Raw genomic sequence first — 26,987 nt, 5'->3', positions numbered from 1 at the left:
CAGAAGGTATGAAAAGGGCCATGCCATTTTGTCTATCATCTTTGCTTATATTTGGAATCCTGAATCATCACATAGATGATATTATAGAAACTAAAATGTATTTTGGTGAACTTTGAAATATATATCATTTGATTTTATTTAATTATTCATCATAATTGGTTGTTTTTTGCATTATCTCACATATTAACCAATATTTTATTGTATTTAGCAGTACTGTACTGTTCCTTTAAGTAGTGATTTGTAGTGACCACCATTGAGACAATTTGAATTTTAGATACTGTTCTAACACTACTATTATTGTTGTTATTGTTATTAATTGTTTTTAGAACACTTTAGAGGCTTGGAGCAGTGGCCACACAATGCCACATCCTCCTCCAGTACAGCAGCAAATACATTCTTGGTGCTTGACACCACAGAAATTACAGGTGAAGGATTTTTTTAAAACTTAATAACATATAACTATAAAATCAGGATGTTAACATCTTGCCTCATGATTTAACTAATTTTTTTCCGGATGTATTTTTTTTTAGTGTATGTGTGTCGATGTGAGTGTAAATGGTGTAAACAAATATATTTGTTTTTCTCTTTTAAGATATTTAAATTCATAAAAATTATTGCTATAGTTAAAACAGTTTTTCTACATATTGTGCATGTTACTTGAAAGCACTGCATTTGTATGAAAACACATTTTTGTTTGAATGGGTTGTCGTGACAAACATGTCACAGAATAGTAATCATTTCTTACAATGCTTTTGCTCTGAGAGTACTTTTTTATAGGGCATAATTTTGATACCCTACAATATTTGATGAATAAATGAAATGTTCAAAAGATATTCTTGGTATACTGAATCAAAAAAATAGCTGAAAGAACTGTAGGGATAGATGTAAAGCCATCAATATTTATTGTTTTGTATACTGTACAGTGTAGTATTCTCTATGAAATACCATGAATTTTGCGAAGACTTGATGTCATTATCTGTCATCAAAATTAACAACTTCGTTATTATATAATCTGTCTCAACCATAAGAAATTCCATTTGGAACTGTCTGATTTTGAGTGGAATTTAGTTTGTTATTGCATAACTGAAAAAGTTAAAACTTTAAAAAGATGTTTTTAAAAGGAAAGTAAATAAGGAGATACCTTGATCATGTTGTGATATGAGATATATTTTTTATTTATTTTTCAGCACTTGGAACAGCTGCGTGCAAATAGAAATAGTTTAAATCCAGCACAAAAACTTATGCTGGAACAGCTGGAGAGTCAGTTTGTCTTGATGCAGCAACACCAGCAGGTGCCAGCAAACACATTTACTTTGCAGATTTCTTATAAATGAAATTGGTTGGAGATTTAAAATCCTAGGTTTTTAAATATTTATGATTGTTTAGTCATTCTTGGTCAGTGTTGTAAGTATGGAGAAAAAAGGATGGATGAATAAATAGATTAGAAGGAATTCATATGGTGAATTAGCATAGGCTTTTTTTTTCACAGAGGCAATGAGATAATATAGTGCAATTATTTAATGATGGAAGCAGTACACATTCATAACATGGCATTTATTTTCTGTCATTAATTATGAACTTATATAAAGATGCTAGAAAATTTGATGAAGTAAAACCTCAAAAGTGTTATTTTACAGTATTATTCCTGTCTTTATTAGATGACAGGATATCTACTTGAAGCATAGGTTTTTTTTTTAAATGAAGATGCATATTTTTGCATAATAATTTTGTCAAAAAATATGTCTAGCTTTAACACTGTATTCTTTCAGAAAACCTGTGGCAAAACATTTTATGTTGAGGCATATACTGCTCCTGGCTATTGATTCCTGCTGGATTGTTATTATATTTTATGTATTTATTTAATTTTTGCCAATGTACTTTTGAGAAGTACATTGCTGCATGTAACAAGTACACAATGACTTAAGAATGACAACCATGTTCATAAACGCAACTTTTGCCTATAAAATATGCCAAAGGGATAACAATTTTTTTCCATCTTTACTGCTCAGTATGATCTTGCTTAGACAGAATGATTCATATGCCACATTATGGGGTTGTATAATTTTGTACTATCTTTTATGGGGTATACCTTTGTATTCATAAACTTTAGAAGAATGTAGTTTGGGCTTTAATACCAGCTCCACCAAAAATGCCAATCTTTTAAATATTTTATTCCCTTTTTGTTAGATGAGGCAGATGGGAGTTGCACAGGTACGATCTACTGGAATTGCTAATGGGCCAACAACTGACTCATCACTGCCTACAAACTCGGTCTCTGGTCAGCAGCCACAGGTTGCTCTAACCAGAGTGCCTAACATCACACAGCACGGAATCCGTCCAACCTGTCCTGGGCAGCCTATGGCAAATGGACCCTTTCCAGCAGGCTCAGTTCCCTGCAGCACAGCAAAAACGCTGAGTAGTACAGACACTATTTTGATAGGCAATAATCACATAACAGGAAGTGGAAGTAATGGAAACGTGCCTTACCTGCAGCGAAACGCACTCTCTCTACCTCATAACCGCACAAACCTGACCAGCAACGCAGAGGAGCCGTGGAAAAAACAACTATCTAACTCCACTCAGGTAAATTATATATCAATTTAATTTTTAATAGGAAAAATGCTGATGCAAGAACATAACTTTCTTTTTCAGATGATAGTTTCCATTCAGTAGAAATATACAGGTAGTCTTCAACATTTGTTAAGTGACCGTTTAAAGCTACAATGGCATTGAAAAAAATGATTTATGAGCAGTCCTCATACATACAACCATCACAGCATTCCCATGGTCACACAATCAAAATTTAGGTGCTTGGCAACTGGCATGTATTTGCGACAATCTCAGTGTCCCAGGATCATGTAATTGCACTTGTTAATCTATGTTACTAAGTAAAGTACCTTCCAAAACGGAACAGTTTAGAGGATACTTACATAGGATACTATAGGATACTTTAAATAAAGTGTAACATTCATTGATAATCAGAAAGAACATGAAATATTTGAATCATCAGGTGATATTTATATATACTAAGTAAACACAATTGAGTAGATTTATTTTAGAATTTATCAGTATTTTTATTCAAGTATTTATATATTTTTAATAAAATTTTGGTTTTCTAAAAAAAGTCACGAACATAGAAGATGTTAGCCAAGAAAATACAGTATTTTTTCTTATTTAGAAAACTCAAAATAAGACATCCGTTTTTTTAATTTATAATTATTACAATAGAACTATGTCTTGCTATGAAAAGTAATATGATTTTCTTCCACCAATATAAAATGGGTTTAATCACAAAAGTAATTTATTTCCTTTATCAGTTTTCAGGGTAGAAACATATTAATGAAATTCAAAACACAGTTAAAACTTTAACCAATTTTTTAAAAAGGGGATTGATTTGGAAGAATTTTTCAATTTCAAGGAAAAATTAGACAACCCATGCCTCCTTGGGTCATTGTTTTAGAGATATTTCCTTATCAGATTCCTCAATGCTTTCAACAATGGCAGAGCTTCTAGTGTACTTGAAAAGTTCTTAAAAATTCAGGTAGATATGCAGAGACGTATCTGCCTTGAAACTACCCCATATTGAACTTTATAGCATAATCAAACATCAGCACAGGAAGTGTTTTGTGACATTTTGTATTATGTCATAAACAGTTTTTTAAATAATTTTGGTCATAAAATGTTTTATAAAATTTGCCAAATTTCAATTTCACAGGAGTCATGGGTCCCGGATTTTGGATTCATTCTGTATGTTAGCCCATTTGAAATATCTTTTATATGTTGTATGTTGCCCAATCATGCATCACTTCAATCAATTAAAGTTTATGGGAACAGCAAAAGAAAATGGGCTTCCCCTGTATGGGCTTTAATATGTAAAAGTATATTTGTGCAGGTTGACTGCTTTATAGTATGATGAAAGCAGGGGGGGGGAAAAGTTTCCGTTTTTGTCAGTTAAATGAATGGTAAATTGGAATCTTATTTGACTTTTACAATCTAAATAAATAATATTTCAAATGTATCAAGTTTATAAAGAAAACGATGGATAAAACTATTTTTCCTAATCTTTTTTCCATCGGTTTCTATAGCTTCTTGTGAAGTGCTTCAGTTTAATTTTCCTCCAAGTTGTTCTGTGTAAGTAAACTCATTTAACAGAAATGCTCTAGAGCAGGGGTGCCAGGCCAGATGCATCATGCACAGGCCACGCCCACCCCAGCTCCGTAAAGGAAAAAAGTGTTGCAATACATCATATGACGACAATGTGATGCTGTGAGTTTGTCACCCATGCTCTGGAGGGAAAGAACATTTGGGCAAGAACCTCTAGGGGCTGGTAAGAAGAAAAGTTTAAAAAAAGAAAAGAAAAATCTGACCTCTTTTTAGGCAATTGCATAATAAATAATAACATGTACAATTAAAATAATATTGGAAGTGTTTTTCATTGATAATCATAATTTCTCAGGGAATTCACAAGAACAGGTAGAATTTGCTTTTGACCTAAGTAAATCTGTGCATTTCTCTTTTTTTTATTAAAGATTTCACATCATTTACTAACAATTTACTCTTGTTTATGGTATCTTTTGAATTTAATGAATTTAGAAATGTGTTAGAAATCTATAAAATTCTGTTGGTACCCATTCATTCATTTGTTCATTCATTCGTTCATTCAATTTCTATGGTGGCCCATCTCAGTCAATAACTCTGGGTAACTTACAATTCAGAAAATATATTAAAATTTAAAAATATTTTAAAACAATAAAACAGTAAAAACAGTAAAATATTAAAAACATCCAATTCAATATACAAAAAAACAAGATATTTGACCAGTCAGCAATATAGCTAGGAAACAGGACCCTTGGCACATTTAGCACTGCATACTGGGGAACATAGCCAGGATTTTAGGGACTTATCAAAGGGTAACAGGGTTGGGGGCCATTCTGATGTCTGAAGAGAGGATGTTCCATAGAGCCACTGCAGAAAAAAAAAAAATCACTTTTTGGTCTCTGCTAGCTGACATCCTTTGGCTAATGGGATCTGCAGCATGCCCATTCTGCCTGACCTAGTTGGATGGGTAGAGACTCATGAAAAAAAGATGATCCCTCAGGTTTTTTTTTTAAGTTTTATAATCTAAAAATGTCAGGAACAAAATGAGTAAAGAACTTTTGATCTTTATTTCTTAATAAAATTTATTCCTTTATTTAATTTCTATAGCTAGCCATCACAATCCAACTGTCTTGTCCAGAGACAAGTGCTTATTCACATTGAGCAACCCAACTGCCATACTCACTGTGGTACATGAATTGATGTGTGGTCTTCCTTATGAGACAGCTGGTTTAGTGGTTAAAATGCTTACATAGGGACCAAGAAATTGTAGGTTTAGTTCTTTCTCCCTTAGGCATGAAAGCCAATTGGAGTCTCTCTGTCTCAGCCCACCCCCACCTCACAGGGTTGTTATAGACAAAATAAGAGGTAGATATATGTTTGTCATCTTGAGTGATTCCCCATCCCCCATTTCCCCCCAAAAGGGATACAAATCTAAAACTCGGGTCCTTACATACATTTGATAAACACCAGTTTGCATACAGAAAAAATAGATCTACAGAGGATGCTATAGCCATCACTCTTCACACTGCTCTGACTCATCTAGAACGGAGAGGGGGGGCTATGTGAGGATGTTTTTTGTGGATTTTAGTTCTGCGTTTAACACAATTCTTCCACATAGACTAGTGTCTAAACTTCTGGACCTTGGGCTTTCTAATCCAATCTGCCTTTGGATTATGGATTTCCTGTCTGGCCGCTCACAGAGGGTCAGATTAGGTAATCATACCTCTTCAGCCCTTATTCTTAACACTAGTACACCACACAGGGTTGTGTGTTGAGTCCCTTACTCTATACTCTTTATGTGCATGACTGCATTTCCACTCACGCTAATAATACTATTGCTAAATTTGCAGATGATGCAACAGTGGTGGGACTTATCTCCGAGGGGGATGAGTCTGCCTACCGAAATGAGGTGGACTGGTTGCTTTCATGGTGTGAAGACAATAATTTGGTCCTCAACACCAATAAGACCAAGGAGCTTATAGTGGATTATAGAAGGAACAAATCAGACATCCAGCCCTTGCTTATCAATGGAGACTGAGTGGAACAAGTGGCCAGTTTTAAGTTTCTGGGTGTTACCCTAAAAGAGGACTTGACCTGGGGTGCCCACATTGCAGCCCTGGTCAAAAGGGCCCAGCAGAGATTATACTACCTGAGACTTCTCAGAAAACAACAACTGAATGAAAAACTGCTGGTGACCTTCTACCGCTGCACCATAGAGAGCATTTTAACATACTGCACCTCTGTATGGTTTGCCAATTGCACAGTGGCAGATAGGAAAGCACTCCAGAAGGTTAATGTCATTGCCCAGAAGATCATTGGTTGCCCTCTCCCCTCTTTGGAAAAGCTTTATAGCTCCCGCTGCCTTAAGAAAGTTCAAAACATTCTCAAAGATCCATCTCATCCTGGGCATCCTTTTTTTGAACTATTACCATCTGGCAGACAGTACAGTAAAATAAAAACAAGGACAAATAGGCTGAAAAACAGCTTCTATCCCAGGGCAGTAGCTCTTTTGAATTCTGCTGTATAGTGCAGTGTTGGTGTGGTGTCAGGGGTTTCCGGCTCAATGTGTGAAGGGTGAAGGATGTGTGTTTGTGTTTATTTTCATGGTTATGGTCATGATGTGCACTGAAAATGGTGTTTGATTTCGTTGTACAAGGTGCAATGACAATAAAGTAAACTAAACTAAAGTAAACTTGGGAAAGACTCAGTCTAAACATATGGCTGAGTGTGCTACCACCATAATAATAATAACAACCCCACAGCTGAGGTACAACCTTGATGAGGTTGTGGGCTTGTGTGCTGTGAGGAAGAGGGGTGCAATGACAGATGTTCAACCATATTGGATAGGTCTCATCAGAGGAGCCAGATGCAGAGACACTCTCCCATAAACAACATGGTGATATGTAATTTACAGAGAAAGATTGGTTGTTTCCTAGATCAACAAGGATAGTGCTAGGTATTGGAACTCCTGGACAAATTGGCATAGAGGATTCAGGACTCTTGATTGAGCAACCAGAACCAGCAACTGCTGGGTGAAGAGGTCTCTTTACCTGGCACAAAAGTACAAGAATTGAAAAGAAATATTAATATACTTTACAAATCAAGTCCAACAAGAAGAGGATATCTGAAAAGAATGCATCAGTTCTGGAAACAACATCCAGAATCAGAAATAACAGAACAGTGAGAAGCAGATCAAGGTTGATTTATAATATGAAAGAAACCATTCACAGAAGCAGATTGGAAGAACTGCAAAGGCCTACACCATGCAAAGAAATTGAAGCATTGCCAAAAATAGCTCACACTGTAGAAGTACAGGTGAAACTCAAAAAATTAGAATATCGTGCAAAAGTTCATTTATTTCAGTAATGCAACTAAAAAGGTGAAACTAATATATGAGATAGACTCATTACATGCAAACCAAGATAGTTCAAGCCGTAATTTGTCATAATTGTGATGATTATGGCTTCCAGCTCATGAAAACCTCAAATCCACAATCTCAGAAAATTAGAATATTCCATGCAATCAATAAAACAAGGATTGTACATAGAACAATATCAGACCTCTGAAAAGTATAAGCATGCATATGTACTCAGTACTTGGTTTGGGCCCCTTTTGCAGCAATTACTGCCTCAATGCAGCATGACATGGAAGCTATCAGCCTGTGGCACTACTGAGGTGTTATGGAAGACCAGGATGCTTCAATAGCGGCCTTCAGCTCTTCTGCATTGTTCGGTCTCGTGTCTCTCATCTTTCTCTTGACAGTGCCCCATAGATTCTCTATGGAGTTCAGGTCAGGTGAGTTTGCTGGCCAATCAAGCAGAGTAATCCCACGGTCATTGAACCAGGTTTTGGTGCTTTTGGCAGTGTGGGCATGTGCCAAGTCTTGCTGGAAAATGAAGTCAGCATCCCCATAAAGCTTGTCTGCAGAAGGAAGCATGAAGTGCTCCAAAATCTCCTGGTAGATGGTTGACCCTGGACTTAATGAAACACAGTGGACCAACACCAGCAGATGACATGGCTCCTCAAAGCAACATAGACTGTGGAAACTTCATACTGGACTTCAAGCATCTTGCAGTGTGTGCCTCTCCATTCTTCCTCCAGACTCTGGGTCCTTGGTTTCCAAATGAGATGCAAAAGTTGCTCTCATCAGAAAAGAGAACTTTGGACCACTGAGCAACAGACCAGGTCTGTTTTTCTTTAGCCCAGGTAAGACGCTTCTGACGTTGTTCAGGAGCGGCTTGATAAGAGGAATACGACATTTGAAGCCCATGTCTAGGATCTGTCTGTGTGTGGTGGCTCTTGATGCACTGACTCCAGCCTCAGTCCACTCCTTTTGAATGGCCTTTTCCTGACAATCCTCTCCAGGCTGCAGTCATCCTTGCTGCTTGTGCACCTTTTTCTTCCACACTTTTCCCTTCCACATAACTTTCTATTAATGTGCTTTGATACAGCACTTTGGGAACATCCAACTTCTTTTGCAATTACCTTTTCAGGCTTTCCCTCCTTATGGAGGGTGTCAATGATGGTTTTCTGCACAACTGTCAGGTCAGCAGTCTTTCTCATGATTGTGCTTCCTACTGAACCAGACTGAGAGACCATTTAAAGGCTCAGGAACCCTTTGCAGGTGTTATGGCTTAATTAGCTGATTAGAGTGGGACACTTTGAGCCTAGAATATTGAACCTTTTCACAATATTCTAATTTTCTGAGATTGTGGATTTGGGGTTTTCATGAGCTGTAAGCCATCATCATCTCAATTAGGACAAATCATGGCTTGAACTATCTTGCTTTGCATGTAATGAGTCTATCTCACATATTAGGTTCACCTTTTAAGTTGCATTACTGAAATAAATGAACTTTTGCATGATATTCTAATTTTTTGAGTTTCACCTGTAAATCATGAAGCCAGCATAATGGAAACCAGCATAGATATTGAATCATTTTCATTCCCAATCCAGGCACCCTCTCCTCTGCCTTCTCCTCAGAAAGAATAAAGCCCTCCAACTAAAAGAGGAATTGAAACAAAGAATAACTGAGCATCCAGAACAGCATAAAAAAAAACATTAAAAACTAGCACAAATTTAAAAGATGCCAATATTGTAACAGCAAACATAAGCACCAGGTCACTAAAAGAACTGCTCTACAGCCACTCATTGTCAAGCAGTTTAACAATATACTGCAAGGAAGTGAAATTGAAGATTAATTAATATCTAGCAAAATCTACCTGATAATGAATAATCCAACAAAATGGAAAACATCAGATAACTCCAGACCATTTTCCTGCTAACAACAACTTCCAAATTGCTAACTGGTGTGGTAGCTGGAGCACCAAGTTGAAAACAAGAAAGGAAATTGCCCAAACAGCAAAAGAACAAAAGAGCAGGTATAACTCATAAGATGATTCTGGAAAACAGTGAGAAGGAAAACCATCTTGAATGTAGCTTGGAGTGATTACAAGAAGGATAATCAAGTGCCTAGAAATAACATGAGTCAGCAGGAACTTCAAAAGCTTTGTATAAAGATCAGTAGCACAATGGAAGACACAGCTGATGATCAATAGTGATACACTGGGAGAGATTAATATCAAGAAAAGAAACTTTCAAGGAAACTCACTATCACCATTGTTGTTCATCATTGCCCTGTTCCTCTGTTAACAATACTGAATAGGTCGGATCATGGCTATCAAATACCCAAAACATCTTCCAAGCTTCCTTTGCATGAAACTATATGGAAAAACGCTATCTGAAATATAATCACTGCTCAACATTGTATATGCAGTCAAGATATTGCAATGGAGTTTGGACTCGACAAATGTGCCGCCCTTACCAGGGGGAAAATAGTGAAACCGGAAGGAATCAAGATGTCCTATATCAGGGGTGTCAAACTTGCATAGTCACGGCATTGTCACGTAACATATCATGACTTTTTCCCCCTTTGCTTAACTGGGCATGGGCATGGGCATGGGCATGGACAGTGTGTGACGCATCCTGCCCGTGGCCCGCAAGTTTGACAGCCCTGCCCTATATAAACAAGAGTCTGAATGAATATGATTACTATAAATATCTGAGCATTCTTCAAGCTCAACATCAAGTACACTGAAGTCAATAAGAAGTTTGAATTGAATGCATCAAGAGAGTGAAGATGTTGGTCCAAACTCAGTGGAGGAAATTTCTTCAAGGGAATTAATACCTGGCCAACTCCTGTCATTAGATAACACAGCTGGAATAGTGGACTAGACTAGCAGAACTAAAAGCTCTGAATAGGAAGACCAGTTGAACACCATCAGCATTGACAAAATTATCATCAGTCAATTGCAAAAAGCAACATCTATCCTGCAATGATACTTTTAATACCATCAAATGACAACATCTGCCTATCCCAGGTCCTTGTGAAGTACTCAGTATGTGGATAAAATGCCAAACCCTTTAAGCATGTGACTGACTTTGCAACAAACCATAATAACAGTTGGCAAAATGATTCACTGAAATCAGAGGTGGTATTCAGCAGGTTCTGACCGGTTCTGGAGAACCGGTAGTGGAAATTTTGAGTAGTTCAGAGAACTGGCAGATCCCACCTCTGACTGGAGATTTTACAGTATCCTTCCCTTCCACGCCCACCACGCCATGCCACAGAACTTGTAGCAAAATTTTTTGAATCCCACCATTGACTGAAATGTGTAAAAATTATTCTGTACCCTTAATGAAAAATTGATGAGAAAATAGATTTGAAATAGTTGAAAATGAGCAGGTTAAAATATTGTGGGATTTCTGAATACAAACTCTTAAAATCTTGGCTTATAACACAGCAGCTATAATTGTGGTTTAAAAGAAGAAAATATGGGTGATTAATGTGGCAATAGCAGGGGATAGTAGAATAGAATACAAAGAATTGGGGAAGGTTACAATGTATTCAGATCTGACAAATCAAAATTGAAAGATTCTAGCATAAAGCAGATGTGGCCCATTGGTTATTGACCCATTGGGTACCATACTAAAAGATCTTAGAGATCACTTTGAAAATCTGCATTGACAAAATTTTCATGTGTCAATTGCAAAAGGCAACATTACTTGCATACTACGCTGATATATTACTACTTCTTAGGATATGGGAAGAACTCCATTTGCCTAAGGCCAACACCAGCTCAAGAACTAGAACCTGTGATTTTTATTATTATTATTGTGAACAGATCATTTAAAATATTGACTAGATTTGTTTTTATAGAGGCATTCTATCTAGTTACAATAGTTTACTAATAGAAGTTATTGCATAGTTTATTTGCCTATAACCTCTAATTGGTAATGAATTACGCTCTTATTTGCAGTGATCTAAAGGCAAAATCTGCCTAAATAGTAAAGTTGGTACAGCTAGATAATCTTCAGTGCATACTGAAATAAAATTACTTTAGGCAAGTGACTGCTCTGTGTTTATGCAAAGATATAGTCCCTTCTTTATTACAGTTAAAACCCAGTGCTGCCTTTTTCCTCCTTTCCCACTGTCTTTGTGCTTCTCAATCATGTTGCTAGGTAGCGATGGGTTGTTCATATAATCATGTAACTTATATCATCATCCTCTTTATTACACCTTCTCCCTCTCTTGGTGTCTGGAAAGATCAGAAACCACTCCTTTATGATATAGAATGTTTTTCCTCCCTCTGGTCCATAGCAAAACACGCCTGTTCCCACAGGTGCAGAGCAGCATAAATGGATGCTGTGTACTTTTTGTCTCCCTCAGTCTTCATTGTTGAAAGCTTCTCTTTGGCTGCAAAAACAAAAGAATTGCTTTAATGTGAACTTCCCCCATGTGACTGGGTAATTATCCAAAGATAGCTGGATTTTAACCTCCAGTAGTTGGGTCTGCTCGAATCATATCATGAAAGGTAGCCTACATCATGAATCAGGAAATTTGGGCAACTTGTAATTTTTGAGACCACGAATAAATGATATTGTATAAATAAATACAGTTCAACACCAATATAACCCCAGGAGTGGTTAACTAACCAAGATCACACCAAGAACAAGGTGTGTAATATTCCCGGAAGTCTCAGGGGTGTCTATGATAATTCACCATGGCCAACTCACTACAGCCAACTTGTCACAGGACAACTCGCCATGGGCCAACTTGCTGCAGCCAATTTACCATGGGCCAGCTCACCACAGCCCACTCACCATGGGACAATTTGGTACGGGACAAGAGTTACGCTAATATCAAAGAAATGATGGAATAGAATCATTAAGGAAAGAATGCAAGAGGAGGAACAGAATGGAACGTGAATGACAATAATTAAAATATTTTTTTACTTTAATTGAATTGTTAAATTGTTCTACACTGTCTTGTCCTGCGGCAAGTTAGCTATGGCGAGTTGTTGTGAATTGTCCCATTCCATCTCAGAGAACCCCAAGATAATGTTTAGGGAACTAAAGACCTCTTGGATTGGCATATGTCAATGTCTATGAGATCATAATCAAGAAAATACTGAACAGTGGTATGCATGGCAAGGTTGCAAGGGGAAAGCCACTATTCTCAAAAAGAATATTGTTTATCATCTTCAGTTTGTGAAAGACATGGATAAAGAAAAGGCCAATAAAAAAAATACTTGGGAGACAAATGATACCAAAATTTGGCTTAAATTAAAAGTGTTATGTTTGGCAAAACACTACTTTCCAATATAAAAATCTTAACCTATTAAAAGTGGAATATGGCATGTCAGTATCATAGTTTGGGTCTGCTTTGCTGCCTCTGGATAAGGGCAGAAGTATGGTCGATGACAGGGGTCACCGACCTTTTGGACCTCAGGGACCACTAAATTCATAATTTTAAATTCCATGGACCACTAATACGAATCCAACGCACCTCTCACTGAAGCACTTGAACTCCCAGTGACGGGATGGGGTACTTCAGGCACTTAGCTTGGCTGCCTGTTTCTGCAACCTTAAACACTCAAAGAGCCATCTGGATCTGTTTCCCACAGAAAACAAAACACCGGGATCTCACATCTCTCTCTTTCTCTCAGTATCTCTTTATCTCTGTCTCTGATCTCTCTCTGTATCTCTCATCTCTCTCTCATCTCCCGCTCTCTCATCTTCCTCTCTCACATCTCCGTATCTCTCATCTCTCCGTATCTCTCATCTCTCTCTCAGTTTCTCTCTCTCTCCCTCCCTCTCTCTCTCTGTCTCTCTCTCTCTCTAATTTAATTGGGCTCTCTTTATCTTGTTTAATTGGGTTCTCTTTATCTAGTTTTAGGGCTGTGTAAAAAATAGAGCATGTTTTAGGTCATATTTAAGCTGCACTGTATATAATAGTATCACTTGGCTGGCAAATACTAACAGGAATGGAATACAGGGAAGAATATTGCCTAAACCAGGTGTTGGCAACCCATGGCTCCAGCTCTTTGGGCCCTCTTCTGTGGCTCCCTGTCCCATCACTGGCTGGCCCCGCCCCTCATCCACCCCTCCCTCACCTGGTCTGAGAAGGTAAGGGCAACGGCAGTGGATGGAGAAGCAGCCGGGGCTGATTCTCCGGTGCCTTACTCTTGCTGGAGCTTCTTCCAGCCCTTGTTGGTGCTGGGCGTGCCTCGATCACTTGAGGAGATGCGCAACCTGCTCTCTGCCCTGAGACACTGACTCAGCTTTGACCAACTCTGGCCTCACTAACACAAGGGCTTGCGCAGTGGGAATGGGATCCGGGAGGAGGGGACGATGGAAAAGGGGATGGGCCCACAATGCCCAGTCGCAGCTTTAAGAAGCTCAGGCAGTGGGAAAAGGGGGCTGGCCCCACCAAACCTCACATGCCCACCCAGGGGTCAGGCTCAGAGAAAGCTGGAACGCCCTTGCCAAAGACGCTAGCCCGTCAGCCGGACCTACCTCCCTTCCTCCCTCTCTCTCTCTTTCTGTCTCTCTTGGAAAGCCAAGGCTGGGCCAAGCCAGCAAGCTCAACTTGGGGCTCTTCGTTACTCCTTGTTTTTCTTCTTTTTGGAAATCCGGGCTGGCTGAGGAACAAGTGCGAGCTGCAGTGGAGGCTTCCCTGCTCCTCCCCCTCTTTCTCCTCTTGCGACCCCCTGGCCAGCTGTGATGGGGCTGGGAGGGTGCGCACAAGTGGGGAGGCCCTCAAGTGAGTGAGCGTGCCTTTGCTGCACTTTGGCCAAGCCTGGCCACTCGCTTGGGGAGGGCCTCCCTGCTCATGTGCACCCTCCCAGCCCTGTGTAATCAGTGTTTAAGGTTGCAGATCCCTGGCCTAGACCAACTCTGGTCCCAAGATGAGGTTGGAAATACCGCCTTGTAAAATAAAGGAGGAGGCAGAATTAGAATAATGAAGGATTGTCTAGAAACTGAAGGCTTGGTTAAGTCAATCAAAGGTTTGTTGGGCCTTGGAATCCCACTGAAACAGCACATCCTGAAATGTGTTTGAATATTAGTAGCTCAGGTTGGTAGTTAGGTTGTTGGTTTGAGCTCCTAACTTGGCAATTTGGTTGCAAACATTTCATCACCATTCAAGGAGACATCGTCAGTGCGTTTTGAGTTGTGCTCATCTGTCAGAACACAGGTCTTTAAATACCTTTTTATGAGATGCAAATTAGTCTGAATGTTGTTTGTTCGGATATTTCTGAGTCATGGTCTGATTTGGACTGTTTGATTGGCTGGCAATTTTTGCTGGGCTAATAGTTAAGTACCATCTGTGTGATGCAGATTAAGATTAGAGTTGTTTATCTGGGTGCTTCTGAATCATGGTCTGGTTTCAGCTTGTTTGATAGTTTGAGTGGCTGGCAGTTGTTACTGAGATGTGGTCCAATTTCTTATGAGCCCATGGGTTATAATTTTGTTGCTGTGTAGTGGGGTGCCTATTTGTTTGTTTTAAATGCTACCTTGGGGATCATGGTTGATGCAGTTTTTTTGTTCTCAGCTATTGGTAGACTGGGTCAATGTCAACGTGTCTGTTTATTGACTTATTGGTGGAAAATAGTAACAACCAGACTAGTAAAAGCACCAGACTACAAGAAGCAAGTTTGAATATTTGAGCAAAATTAGAGAGCTTTCCACATGACACTGTGATTGAGCCCATGCAGGCTAAGAGGCTTTTATTTAAAGGAACTGAAGGGAATGTTACCTTGGTTCCACTAAATATGTACATGATGAGCCAACACTGAGTCCACTCCCAGAATGACAACATGCCTGTGCTAATAATCTGGAAGTGGGAAATGATAGATTTATTTATCAATCATAAATACCTGCTCATCTCTTATGAGCCACTGTGGTGCAGTGGTTAGAGTGCAATACTGCAGGCTACTTCTGCTGACTGCTGGCTGTCTGCAATTTGGCAGTTCAAGTCTCACCAGGCTCAAGGTTGACTCAGCCTTCCATCCTTCCAAGGTGGGTAAAATGAGGACCCAATTGTTGGGGGGCAATATGCTGTAAACTGCTTAGAGCTATAAAGCACTGTGAAGCAGTATATAAGTCTAAATGCTATTGCTATCTCTCCCAGGTTTATTCTGGTGGTGGCACAACAGGCAAAACCACATATAAAAACATCACAAATATAAAAAATTATAGAAAAATCACATTAAAAAGTAAATAATATAAAAGCAGAGATACAAACCTTGGTGAAGGGGATAAAAATAGCCAGTTTAGCAGTAAATCCATCTAAACATGTCTCCAGTTATAATCAGACCTTGAGAGCCTTCCAGGGGTGGGCTTCAAAAATTTTAGCAACTGGTTCTCTGCCCAGTTGATGGGTGGGTGTGGCCATGATGGGTATGGCCTAGTCGGCCTCCTGCACCACGGTAGGGGGGCCATTTCCTCAAGTCTGCGTGAGGGCGAAAACGGCTTTCCCAGGCTCTGGAGGTTGAAAACAGTCCCTTTCTGGCCTTCCAGAGTCTCTGGGAGGCCCGATTTTCGCCCTGCTCAAGCTTCCACACAGGCCCTGGGATCTAAAATGGACGACATGGAGACTCCTGGGAGGCGTGGGACAGGGTGTGTGGGGCCAGCCAGGGGCGGGATTTGCCATTAAAAATTGTATTCTCTAAGTCTTCCCGAGCAGAGAGATTAGAAGCTTACGGATTTATATAAGGCCCCTGGAGCCTTTCAGAACATGAAAAGGGGTGGAGCTAATTTAATTTTGTGGGGGAAATGTTCCATAAAGTGGGTGCCATGACAGAAAACACTTCTCTTGGTGTATACCAAATGTACGTCTCTAGTTTGAATTGGAACTCTGAAAGAATGCAACTTGCTAAGCTGAGGTGTAATACTGTATATACACTATTCTAGGAGCACATATAACTGCCCATACTGCTACATTTTGTACCAGCTGAAGCTTCTGGAAACTTTTTAGGGACAGCCCCCCCCATACACAATAAGCCATTTAATTGATAAATTCATGGTTTCCAGCTTCTCATTTTTCTTTTATCTGATTTTCTTTTATTTACTATAATCAACTACACTTGTTATACATATATCATATACAAATTTTTGAATTGGAAACTTTCGCTAACACAAACTGTCTGCAACTCCGACCTAAACTAAACTAATCCTTTCTTGTCCTTTCCCAACTTCTGTTTTGTGGTGGTCTCTCATGGAAAGAAGACACAACGCAAGGTTGTCTCGGGATGAGAGCCCAGAGCAAACTCTGAAACCCTCTTTTATTAGAAGCAATCTTTGTTAACGTAGCAATTTTTGTTAACGTCCTATCACAAACGCATTACATCACACAACATGCACTGATCATTCGCATAAAGCATACAAGCCTGCAAAGTTTAAGTTTGCTACAGTTCTGGTTAGAAATGGCAACAATTTGTCCTTGCTCCTTGCTTCGTGTTCCAGCCAACCACCAGAAGGCTCCGTTGTCCTAGCACGTACACAAAGAACAAAGAATCATAGTTCCCACATCTCCCCTGTTTTTGTTTTTTTCATGCCGACGTAGTCCTCGGTAGGTTTTTGCAGACAATAGGAACTGATCCCTTGAGGGCTTTGTCACGTCTCTACATGTCGTTAGTAGTCCAGGGAGACATTGAATACAGCAACAAAGGAAAATGAAACATACAGCAACAATTATAATGCCTATAATCATAGATCGAAGCCAAGCAGAGTTAGGAAGCCAGGACCATAAGAATGACCAGAAATCAGAAGGGACCCCATAATTCAGCAAAGGATTCTCTCTAATGGATTCCTCCATGTGTTGTACAGTGGCCGTGATGTTAGGGGATGAATCAGTAATATACATGCAGCAGTGTGCATGTATCACAGCACAAACCCCTCCTTGCGCGGCCAGAACCACATCCACCGCATACCGGGTTTGTAACACAAATTCCCTGATATTGGCCTGTTCAGCTTCCAAAAGTTTCAAGGCTTCTATTGTATTATTAAACATTGAAATTGTCCAATTATTTAGGTTATGCAGATCTCTATAATTCATCATAACTCCCAAGGGAGGAATTATTCCCCGAGAAATCATAGTCCAATAGTTATGATTTAATGGTGAAATTACCGGATTGGCAGCTCTAGCATTCCATATGCGAGCTTTTCCGAGAGATGTCGTGGCGACGTGAGAAGGAATTACATATCCAAATGTACATACCCCCTTCCATCGCGGTGGAAGCCTATTATATGCCCTCCTCCCGCACAGCAGCCACAAATCCTGAACGATGATATTTACAGTCTTGTTGTCCTGGGAGAAAATAAGCTGAGCAAGTCCCAAAATCATATTGCAAAGAAACGTTTTGCCTCCCGTGGTTACACTTGTCGGACAGTCATTCTGTATCCGAGGGCAATTCCCAGTGACTAGTGCAGCACAGTCATGTCCAGTAAAGTTGTGCGCAAATACATTAAGAGTGTTATTTAAAAATGTGTTATTGCGCGTTGTATTCTGTATTGTCAATGTGTAATTACAATGGGGATAACGACCAAGATCTGTTAAATTTCCATGGCTGATGTTATGAGTCCAACATACCCCAGCAGTTTCTTGTATACGGCTGCCCAATGGAATCATGGTCATGTTCTCATCCGCAGCTTGTAACACCTGATAACTAGAAAATTTAATGTTCTTCCATTGCGACTTGTTCAAAGGAACAGCTACCAATGGCAATCCTGCGGTTTTATGTGTAGGCATATGCATACATACCCAGCAATCAGTTTTGTTCTCCAATTGAGCAATTCAAGACACATCCTTAACATAAGAGGTTTTTTTCCCACATCCCATGGTTCTTCCCTTTACACCTCTGGCTTGTGATAAGGGCGGACATGACGACCAGGAACCCAAACAACTTCATTCTTGTCTTCAACTGCTGCATAGCCACGACCCCACGTTATCAAGGAAGCTGGCCCCCTCCAAGTGGGGTCAGGTAGTTTTCTGTATAACACCAGCGGCCTCGCGCCTCCTGCAGAAGGGAAAGAAGAAAAATGCCTGCTGGCCGCCATAGTGGCTGGTGTACCAGTCAAGTTGAGAAAATTTAAAGTATATAATGCAATATTTAAGGTACTTTGTAACCCTGGCAATCCGTGCCCCATGTCCCCTATTTTTGTTTTTTGATTGTCCAATGCGCGGTTGAGAGTCTAATTAGCGCGCTCCACAATAGCTTGACCTGTGGAATTGTAAGGAATGCCAAATTTATGCACTATGTTCCAGGTGCAACAAAAGGTGGCAAAAGCCGAACTAGTGTATGCAGACCCATCATCAGTCTTCAGCTCCTGAGGGGAGCCCAAAATAGTAAAGGTATGCAAACAATGATTAATAACATGCTTTGTGGTTTCGCCCCTTTGAGGGGTAGCCATTATGAAACCTGAATAAGTGTCAATTGAGACATGTAAATATTTCCAGGGGGGAAACCCAGGATACTGGGTGACATCCATTTGCCACAGCTGGCAGCATTGCGTCCCTCTAGGGTTGACACCCTGAGGGAGAGCAGCTGCTTTTCTTTTTGATCACAAAAACAGGAGTGTTGTACGGGCTAGTGGTAGGCTCGATATGACCCAGACCCAGCTGCTTCTGTACTAATTCATGCAAAGCAAACAATTTCTCAGTGGTTAAAGGCCATTGGTCCACCCACACAGGAACCTCGGACAATAAAGTTAATTTTAGCATCTCAATCCTGCAAAGTTATGGTAGCTCCAAATTGAGAAAGCAAATCACGGCCCCATAAATTGACATGCAAAGGCATTACCAGTGGCTGAATTACAGCCTGAATTGCCCCTGGCCTCCTGTATTCATGGGTAACCACAAGCCATTTAACACTACTTTTAGCAAATTGCATACCTCCTACCCCCCTTACAGCCGGAGAATCTTCCGTAGGCCACTCTTTGGGCCATTCTTCTTGCCGAATTACTGAAACATCTGCTCTGGAATCTACAACACCGGAAAACAATTTCCCTTCTATAAGAAAATTCAACTTGGGCTGAGATGGCTTAATGTTTTTCACTAAGGCCAATAGCTCTGAACAACATTCTGTAGAGCCAAAACCCCCTATCCGAGGCTTCCCTACCAACGGATTAATTGGAGTATAGGGTAACACTATCAATTGCACAATGGAGTCTCCAGCTGCAAGATTAGCAGGTACATCTGAATAAAATTGAATTTTTATAATATCTGTATAATCCTGATCAATGACCCCTGGAATCACAAAAAAACCTTTCTTAGAAGCTGAGGAACAAGGCAAGACCAATCCTACCGTTTGTGGAAGAAGGGGGCCCTTTAAATGGGTGTCCTCAATATAAACTTGATTTGGAAAAGTTATAATGATATCTTTTAACATTCGTAAGTCCAAACCAGCACTTCCTGTAGTCGCTGGTGATGCATTGAGCACAGGTGCAACCTTTGGAGCAGGGTTAGCTGCGTACCCCCTTATCAGTTTCCCGAAGGTGCAACCTGAGAGCGGCACTGATTTGCCCAGTGGAAACCCCTTTTACACTTGGGACATACTGTTTTTGGACTTGCCCCAGGATTTGAGTTCTGCTGTGGAAGTTTCTTCCGAAAAAGAGCAGCACCTCCCCCTGGGGCCCGGCATTGTGCTTTGAAATGCCCAGGCTTCCCACAGTTGAAACAATTCCCAGTAGGTTTAAAACCCTTTTGCAAAGCTACAGCCAAGGTCTCCATGTTATAAAATTGCGAACCTACTGCAGCACAAGCTTTAATCAAATCTGCCAAGGTTGCCTCCCCCCGCGCGACCAAAGGCTGCAAAACCTGCTTACAATCTGTATTTGCATTTTCCACTGCCAATTTCATCAAAAGTTCCTTTGCAGCTTCTGGATTAGAAATTTGCCGCTGAATGGCATTTTGGAGCTTCTCAATGAAATCTGCATATGGCTCGGCAGCTGCTTGTTTAATTTGTGAAAAAGATTTAGTAGGCACTCCTGCCTCCTCCACTCGCCTCAGCGCTCCCATAACAGCAGTCGTAACCGGGAAGCAGTGATCAGGCAAATTTGTTGCCTGCTGCTCCACAGTTGCAAACTGCCCTGCCCCATAGATTTGATCAGGTATATACAAACCCCCTGAATTATTTCCTCTGTTAATTGCTTCTCTTTGATATTCTGCATCAAATACCACGTATTGTGTCCCATTCAGAATCATTCTCATTAAGTCTTTCCAATCTTGCGGAATCATCTTTTGAGCTTGCCCCAGACTGTGAAGCAAACCCTGGACATATGGACTTTGTATGCCAAACTCCTTCACAGGAGTTTCTTTACTTCCCGTAAAAGAGATAAAGGCAGTGGATTCCAGACAGCCTGTAAATTTCCTGCATTATCAACTTGCCTCTGAATGGGAAACAATTGCATGGAGTCAATCTCCTCCCCCTCCAGCTGTCCTGCTTGAAAAGCTGCTTGCATAGCTGCTTGAACTCTCCCAGCATGGGGTGTATTTATTTTAGGATTTCCCACCTTGACATCTCCTGATGGATTTTTAGGAGCTGTCGGGGGAGATACCACATCTTCCAATCTCGAGACAGGCGGATACAAAACTACCTTATTTTTATACGGAGGTGGATCCAATAATGGTTTCAATAACGGCTGTTGCTGGGCTTCTAAAGCAGTAATAACTATCTTCCAATAAGTTAAAACTTCTGAATCAGCCCAAGGCTCATCGTGGAGAACATTGCCAATCTGCCTCCACGTTTCCAATTTTAAGGAACCTCGTTCAGGCATCCATACAGTATGCATTAACAATTTAACATTGGATCGTGACAATTTTTTTTCCCTACCAGAAGAACTAAAGATAAAGAAATTGGTTCTGACTAACTTCAACAACTCTGTAATATGCTTCTCCTGATGTTGTGACAGTTTTCCTCCCATACTTACGAAGATAATCGTCGCCTGCGACAGTTATCGATTATGGTGCGCACCTTTGCCTCTTCCAGGTGATAAGTACAGCATGGGAGAGGGTGTTACCAAGGTATGTAAATTGGTCCATTGCATGTAGCTTTTGAGCCTTCACTGTGATGGTGGGCTCTTGATGTTTGGCTTTTGAAACTGGCTGGTGTATCACTTTGGTTTTCTTTGTGTTAATAAGGAGGCCGAAGTTGTCGCATGCTGCTGCGAGTTTGTCCATGCTGGCTTGCATTTCCTACACTAAGCCAGTATTCAGGGCACAGTCATCAGCAAAAAGGAGGTCTCGTAGCACAGTCTACTTTATATTGGACAACCTGGAGTCTTCGCAGGTTGAACAATTTCCCATTGGTCCTGTATCTCAGGCTAACTCCCAAGGAGCTGTTCAGGAAGGCGTCTGACAGCATGGCTAAAAACATAATTCTGAACAGTCAGTGCCAACATGCACCCTTACTTGACGCCGTTTGTGACGGGAAAAGTCTCTGAAGCTTCTCCGTCATCCAGAACACGAGTTGTCATGCTGTCATGGAACTGACCATCAGGATGAATCTGTCAGGGCACCCAAACTTCAACATGATGCACCACAGACCTTCGTGACTGACTGTCAAAAGCCTTGGTGGGATTCATGAAGGTGGTATACAATTCACAATTCTATTCTTGACATTTCTCTTGGACCTGTCGGGCTGCGAATATCATGTCCATAGTGGCATGCCCTTTGTGGAAACTACACTGTGTCTTGGGTAGTAAACGCTGTTCCAGGTGGTCAGTCAGGCAGTTCAGCAACACTCATGCAAGTATCTTGCCTTCCATGGAAAGCAGTGATATTCCTTTAAGATTATCGCAGACTTGTTGATTCCCTTTAGTCTTGTAGAGATGTATGATGGACGTGTCTTTCGGTTCCTGAGGAATGGATCCTTGATTCCAGAAGGACTGGAACAGCTGAGTGAGTTTGTCGACAATCACTGCACCACCATCCTTGTAGACTTCCGCTGGGATCGCATCAGATCCTGGAGCTTTGCCACTAGACAGCTGGGTGATGGCCTGTAGGGTTTCAATCTTTGATGGTGAGACATCCTGGCTGTGGTTGATATCCACCTGAGGCAGTCTGTCAATTGCTTCATTATTGATGGAGGATGGACAGTTCAGAACGGAATGGTCCTGCTAGTGTTGTTGATGTCATTTTTCTTAGCTGTTGACAATGGGTCATTCTGGTGAGCACAGTGAAGGTTTTCAGTAAGTAGGGCCTTGATCTCTTCATTTTTGTCAAATCAATCTTGCTGTTTCCTGTGTGAGGGTCCAAGAACCTTTAGTGTAGAAAAGTGAAAAGTATCTTAGAAGCGTTCCCAATTCTTCTCAGCATTTCCCTCTAATAGCAGCTTTGAGAGTTGGTTGTCAAGATCTTCTGCTAGTGAAGCTGCTGCTGATCTTTTTCATCACAGCTTTGTTTCCCTGCAGATGTCTCTTTGGCTTAATGTAAAAGCTTAATTTAGAGATGATGAGTCTGTGGTCAGTCCAACAGTCAGCACTCGGCATGGCCTTGGTCACCCTTACATCCTGTCCAATGACGCTGTCCCAGGAAGACTGATCGGATCCTACTCTTGCATTGAAACTGCCAAGTAGAATCAGCCTGTCAGTACACTTCACAGAAGAGAGTAGTGCATCGAGATCTTCATAGAACTTGTCCTTTACTTCATCTGGATTCGTCATTGTGTGTTTTTGGCACTAACCAGTGTGACTTGCTTTCCTCTTGGAAGTGGAAAATGCAGTCGGTCATTCACATCCTTGGGAAGACTGGCAAATTTGCAAGCAAGAGGGTTCTTGACCACAAAGCCAACTCCAGATTCTCGACATTCAACACTGCTGTGGCCAGACCAGAAAAATGTGTAACTGCCTCCTGTTTCTGTAAGCTGACCTTGTTGGCTAGACAAGTTTCACACAGGGCCGCAATAATGTTAAAACTTGCAAGCTCTCTGGTGACCAGGGTTGTTCTTCTTTCTGGTCGATCTGCTGAGAGGTTTTCTTGAAGTGTGCATATGTTCCATGTGCCAATAATGAGTAGTGTCACCTTGAATTTTATTTAAAGTTTAGTTATTCAACAGCATTAAGTGGAATCCCCTCCAGCCATGGTAAACTAGCCAGGGTTCTGTGAAGAAAACAGTGTTTAGGGCATCTTTTTTAGCCCCTTCCTCTAGCCCCTAAAGAGGGATGCTCAGTCACTCACATAGACGCTGAATCCAGCTGTTTCAGCGTCAGCAAGACCATTAGACCTGAGCCGCCTGTGTGCAGGTCCACAGCTACAACTCACAGTGTTATCCACACCTGCTGCTTTGTTGCTTCCCCATTGCCACAGGACTTCAGAAATTTACAGAGACTGGGGTGATATCAAGACTTGCACGTTAATTGGATTTAAGTGAGGGAGAGGTAAGTATAGTCAGCCTCACTGTCTCTTCCTAGATTCCATCTTGCTCCAATGACAGGTCAAGACAGTTGGAGATGGGCTGGGTGCAGTGATTGAGCAGAGCATTTTTTGTGTCTTGCCGTGCTCTTAGCATACCACATCACTTGTAGATATTGCTTCATGACCGGTGTCCTATTCTAGTAGGTCTCATCTGCTCAATTCGCCAGAGTCTGTCTTCACATGCTCGGGATAGGCAAATCCCTATCGCACCGAAGGTCAGTGACCTGGTGGCTACCCTCAACCTGGTTGGCCAGCCTGTTGAAGCTGTTGCCCAGGATGTGGCCGCTGTGCGTGCTACAGCTACTAGAAGCCACAGGTGAGAACTGAGTGATAGGTGGGGACCAAAAGTAGATGGGCTATCGTGTAGGGACATGTCTTCCTGTGTACTCTTTTCCAACGCTTCTGCCAGCAATTCTGCCATTTTTTCAGCAAGGTCTTCCCCTTTTTCCTCAATATTCTGAAATCTAGGGAAATATTCAGCTCTATCCATCTCCAGCGTCACTATAGATTGCTCATGGTCCTTATCTACCTTCATCAGTCTGTAATCCATGTCTTCTACTTTCTTGTCTATTTGCTATGTCTTCTCTTCCATTTTCTGAATCCGTTGTTCATATTTAGTAATTATTTGCTGAATGTTGTCTGTTTTATCCTCCATCTTTTGCATCCTATCTGCCAAATCATCATTCTTGGCCATGGCTTTTTTGTAGTAGTTAAAACATAGTTTTCATCGCTGATTGAAAGTTATTGAATTTCTCATTCTGAAACATGACATCAATAGAGTGTTGACTCACGGGAATCGATGCTGCTGATAAAGCTGATGAAGATGGTGCAGATGTTGTATTTCTTTCTCCCTATTTTACTTAAATTTGTATTGCTTGCCTTTTTAATTTTAGGTAATAGAATATTTCAAGTAATAATTATTTGGTCTTAATTGGGAATCTACAGCTGGCTTTAATAAGCTACTTTGGAACACCAAATGTATTTTTCCTAACAATCGGGGAAGTTCTAATTGGACCGTTACTTTTACTATGGGGAAAGGTCCTAAAAACTTACTAGCTAATTTTAGTTTAAAGTATTTTGTTGACAGGTACACATGATCTCCCATTCGAAAGGTAGGCTGGAGAGCTCGGCACTTGTCTGCTTGCTTCTTGTATGCTTTTGCCACTTCAACCAGGGCCTATTTTGTGTTTTCCCAACCCAATTTTAGCAAGTCCATTTTGTCAGGGTTATGGACGAAGATTCTCTGGGCAATTCGGGCATGGGGATAAACTCCATGCCGCTAGTCACCTGGAAATGAGTCAGTCCAGTACTACTGTATATTGTGTTGTTGTAGGCCGTTTCTGCAAATGGTAGCAAGTCCGCCCAATTGTCTAGTTGATAGCCCACATAGCATCTCAGGTACTGCTCTACCATGGCGTTCACATGTTCCACGGCTCCATTCGTGCTCGGATGAAAAGCTGAACTAAGTCCCTGGGTCGACTCTATGGTCTTCAAGAACTCCCTCCAGAATTTCGCTGTGAATTGTACTCCTCTATCTGAGATGACTCGGCAGGGAACTCCATGCAGGTGAAATATATGTTTTATAAACACCTTAGCCAATTTCCTAGCTGAAGGTAATCTGGAGCAGGCCTATTTTGAGAACAAGTTGACCATGGTCCAAATTACTGTGTTCCCTCTGGTCTCTGGGAGTTTGACGATGAAGCCCATGGCAATTTTCTCCCAGGGCCATCTGGGGTCTACCACTGGTTGTACTAATCCAGGGGGTTTTCCAGGTCTTATCTTCATGGCTGTACACATAGTGCAACTTTTGACATACTCCTCCACATCATCTTAGGCCACCAAAACTGCCCTCTAGTTAAGTGGAGGGTTTTTAGGAACCCGAAATAGCCAGCTACCCAGGAGTTGTGGCTGCACTGTAAAACTTGAAGCCTCAAGCTGACAGGAACATAGAGTTTAGTTCCCTTCCAAGCCAATTCCTCTCTTAAGATTAAGGAGTCCCGGTTGTCAATGAACCACTAGGCAGTTAGGAGTGAGGACTTTAGAGCGGCTATCATTTGATTTTCTCCAAGGTCATCCTGATGTTTGACTCGACTTCTGGTGGTGAGTTGGGCTGCTTACTGGGAGTTGGGAATGATTGCGTGCACGACCTTTTCCTGGCTACGGTCAAATTGTGAGGTCAAATTGGATCCTCCTCACTGGCCTCACTACTCTCGCTGTTTCCCCTCGGAGATGACTCCAGAGCTGGAGTTTCTGCCTCCTTTGACAGGGGAAGGGGAACTTCAACAACTAGCTGTGCGAGTTTTCCTTTATCCTGTGGCTTCAGTGGAGTTTTCTTCTCTTTTGAGTTCGCTAGAGTCTTGACCTGAGGGATAGGTGCGGGGGCTCAGCATTCTGACGTTCGATGCCCCTTCTGACCACATCTGAAGTACTTGACTGCAGAGGGGGGTAGGCTTCAGTTCAGGAGCTGCTTTCTCGCCTGCTCGACACCCAAAGGCCCATTTAGGGGGCTTCTCTGCAGTTGGCTTGTGATTAGGGTGGAATTGGCTTGTGATTAGGGTGGAGTTGGCTTGCGATTAAGGTTCATGCCCACTGCGATCCGATACCAGTCCTGTATGCAGTCAAGGACTCCTTGGAAGGCAGAAGCTTGTCTTAGGTCCAGTTCCAGGGCTTACTTAAATTAGTGAATGAAGAGGCGTTCAGGCCAGTCTCTAAGTTTTCCTGCCACTCTTCAGAATTCCCAAACGAATTCTTTTGCCATTTGTCCCCTTTGCTTTAAGCTTTTCATTTCGGCTTCCGCTTCTTCAAATCAGGTCCTTAGCAGCTGGATGACTTTGTTGGCATTGTCCAATTCTGAAGCCCCTTCATCATGTAGTTGGGCTATCCAGTCTGCTGCGTCTCCCTCCTGTATATTGTCTGCAATCATTTTGTGATCCGATTGATATTGAGCTCCATAGCAATCAAAGTGTGACCAGATTCAGTTTTGGAAATATGCCAACTTCCCTGGGGTTCTGTCAAACATGACTTTGAACAGGGGAGGAGGAGCAGCTGGCTGTGCCGGTGACAGAGCTGGTGCAGGCTGTGGAATTGGAGCTGGCATCCATTGGTATTATACCCAACCCTGGCCTGGGTAGAA

General features: G+C 41.2%; 1 protein-coding gene across 10 annotated transcripts in view; it reads left to right on the top strand.

Annotated features, from left to right (window-relative positions):
• The window catches only part of KDM6A (lysine demethylase 6A), a 219,311-nt gene that overhangs the window by 112,845 nt on the left and 79,479 nt on the right, over nucleotides 1-26,987 (top strand). For 6 of the 10 annotated variants that reach the window (XM_026674041.2, XM_026674039.2, XM_026674042.2 and 3 more), the window contains 3 exons: nucleotides 327-425; nucleotides 1,188-1,292; nucleotides 2,188-2,583. In XM_026674041.2, the coding sequence (XP_026529826.1) occupies nucleotides 327-425; nucleotides 1,188-1,292; nucleotides 2,188-2,583 (600 nt within the window). The remainder of the gene's footprint in view (nucleotides 1-326; nucleotides 426-1,187; nucleotides 1,293-2,187; nucleotides 2,584-26,987) is intronic. The other 4 variants (XM_087966799.1, XM_087966797.1, XM_087966801.1 and 1 more) reach the window with 1 other exon arrangement.

This window comes from Notechis scutatus, chromosome 5 (genome assembly GCF_049901735.1).
Source record: "Notechis scutatus isolate UNSWTSFEM ecotype Mainland chromosome 5, rNotScu1.2, whole genome shotgun sequence".
Lineage (NCBI taxonomy): Eukaryota > Metazoa > Chordata > Lepidosauria > Squamata > Elapidae > Notechis > Notechis scutatus.
Note: the sequence above shows the minus strand (reverse complement) of the source record. Positions and strands in the feature narration are given on the sequence as shown.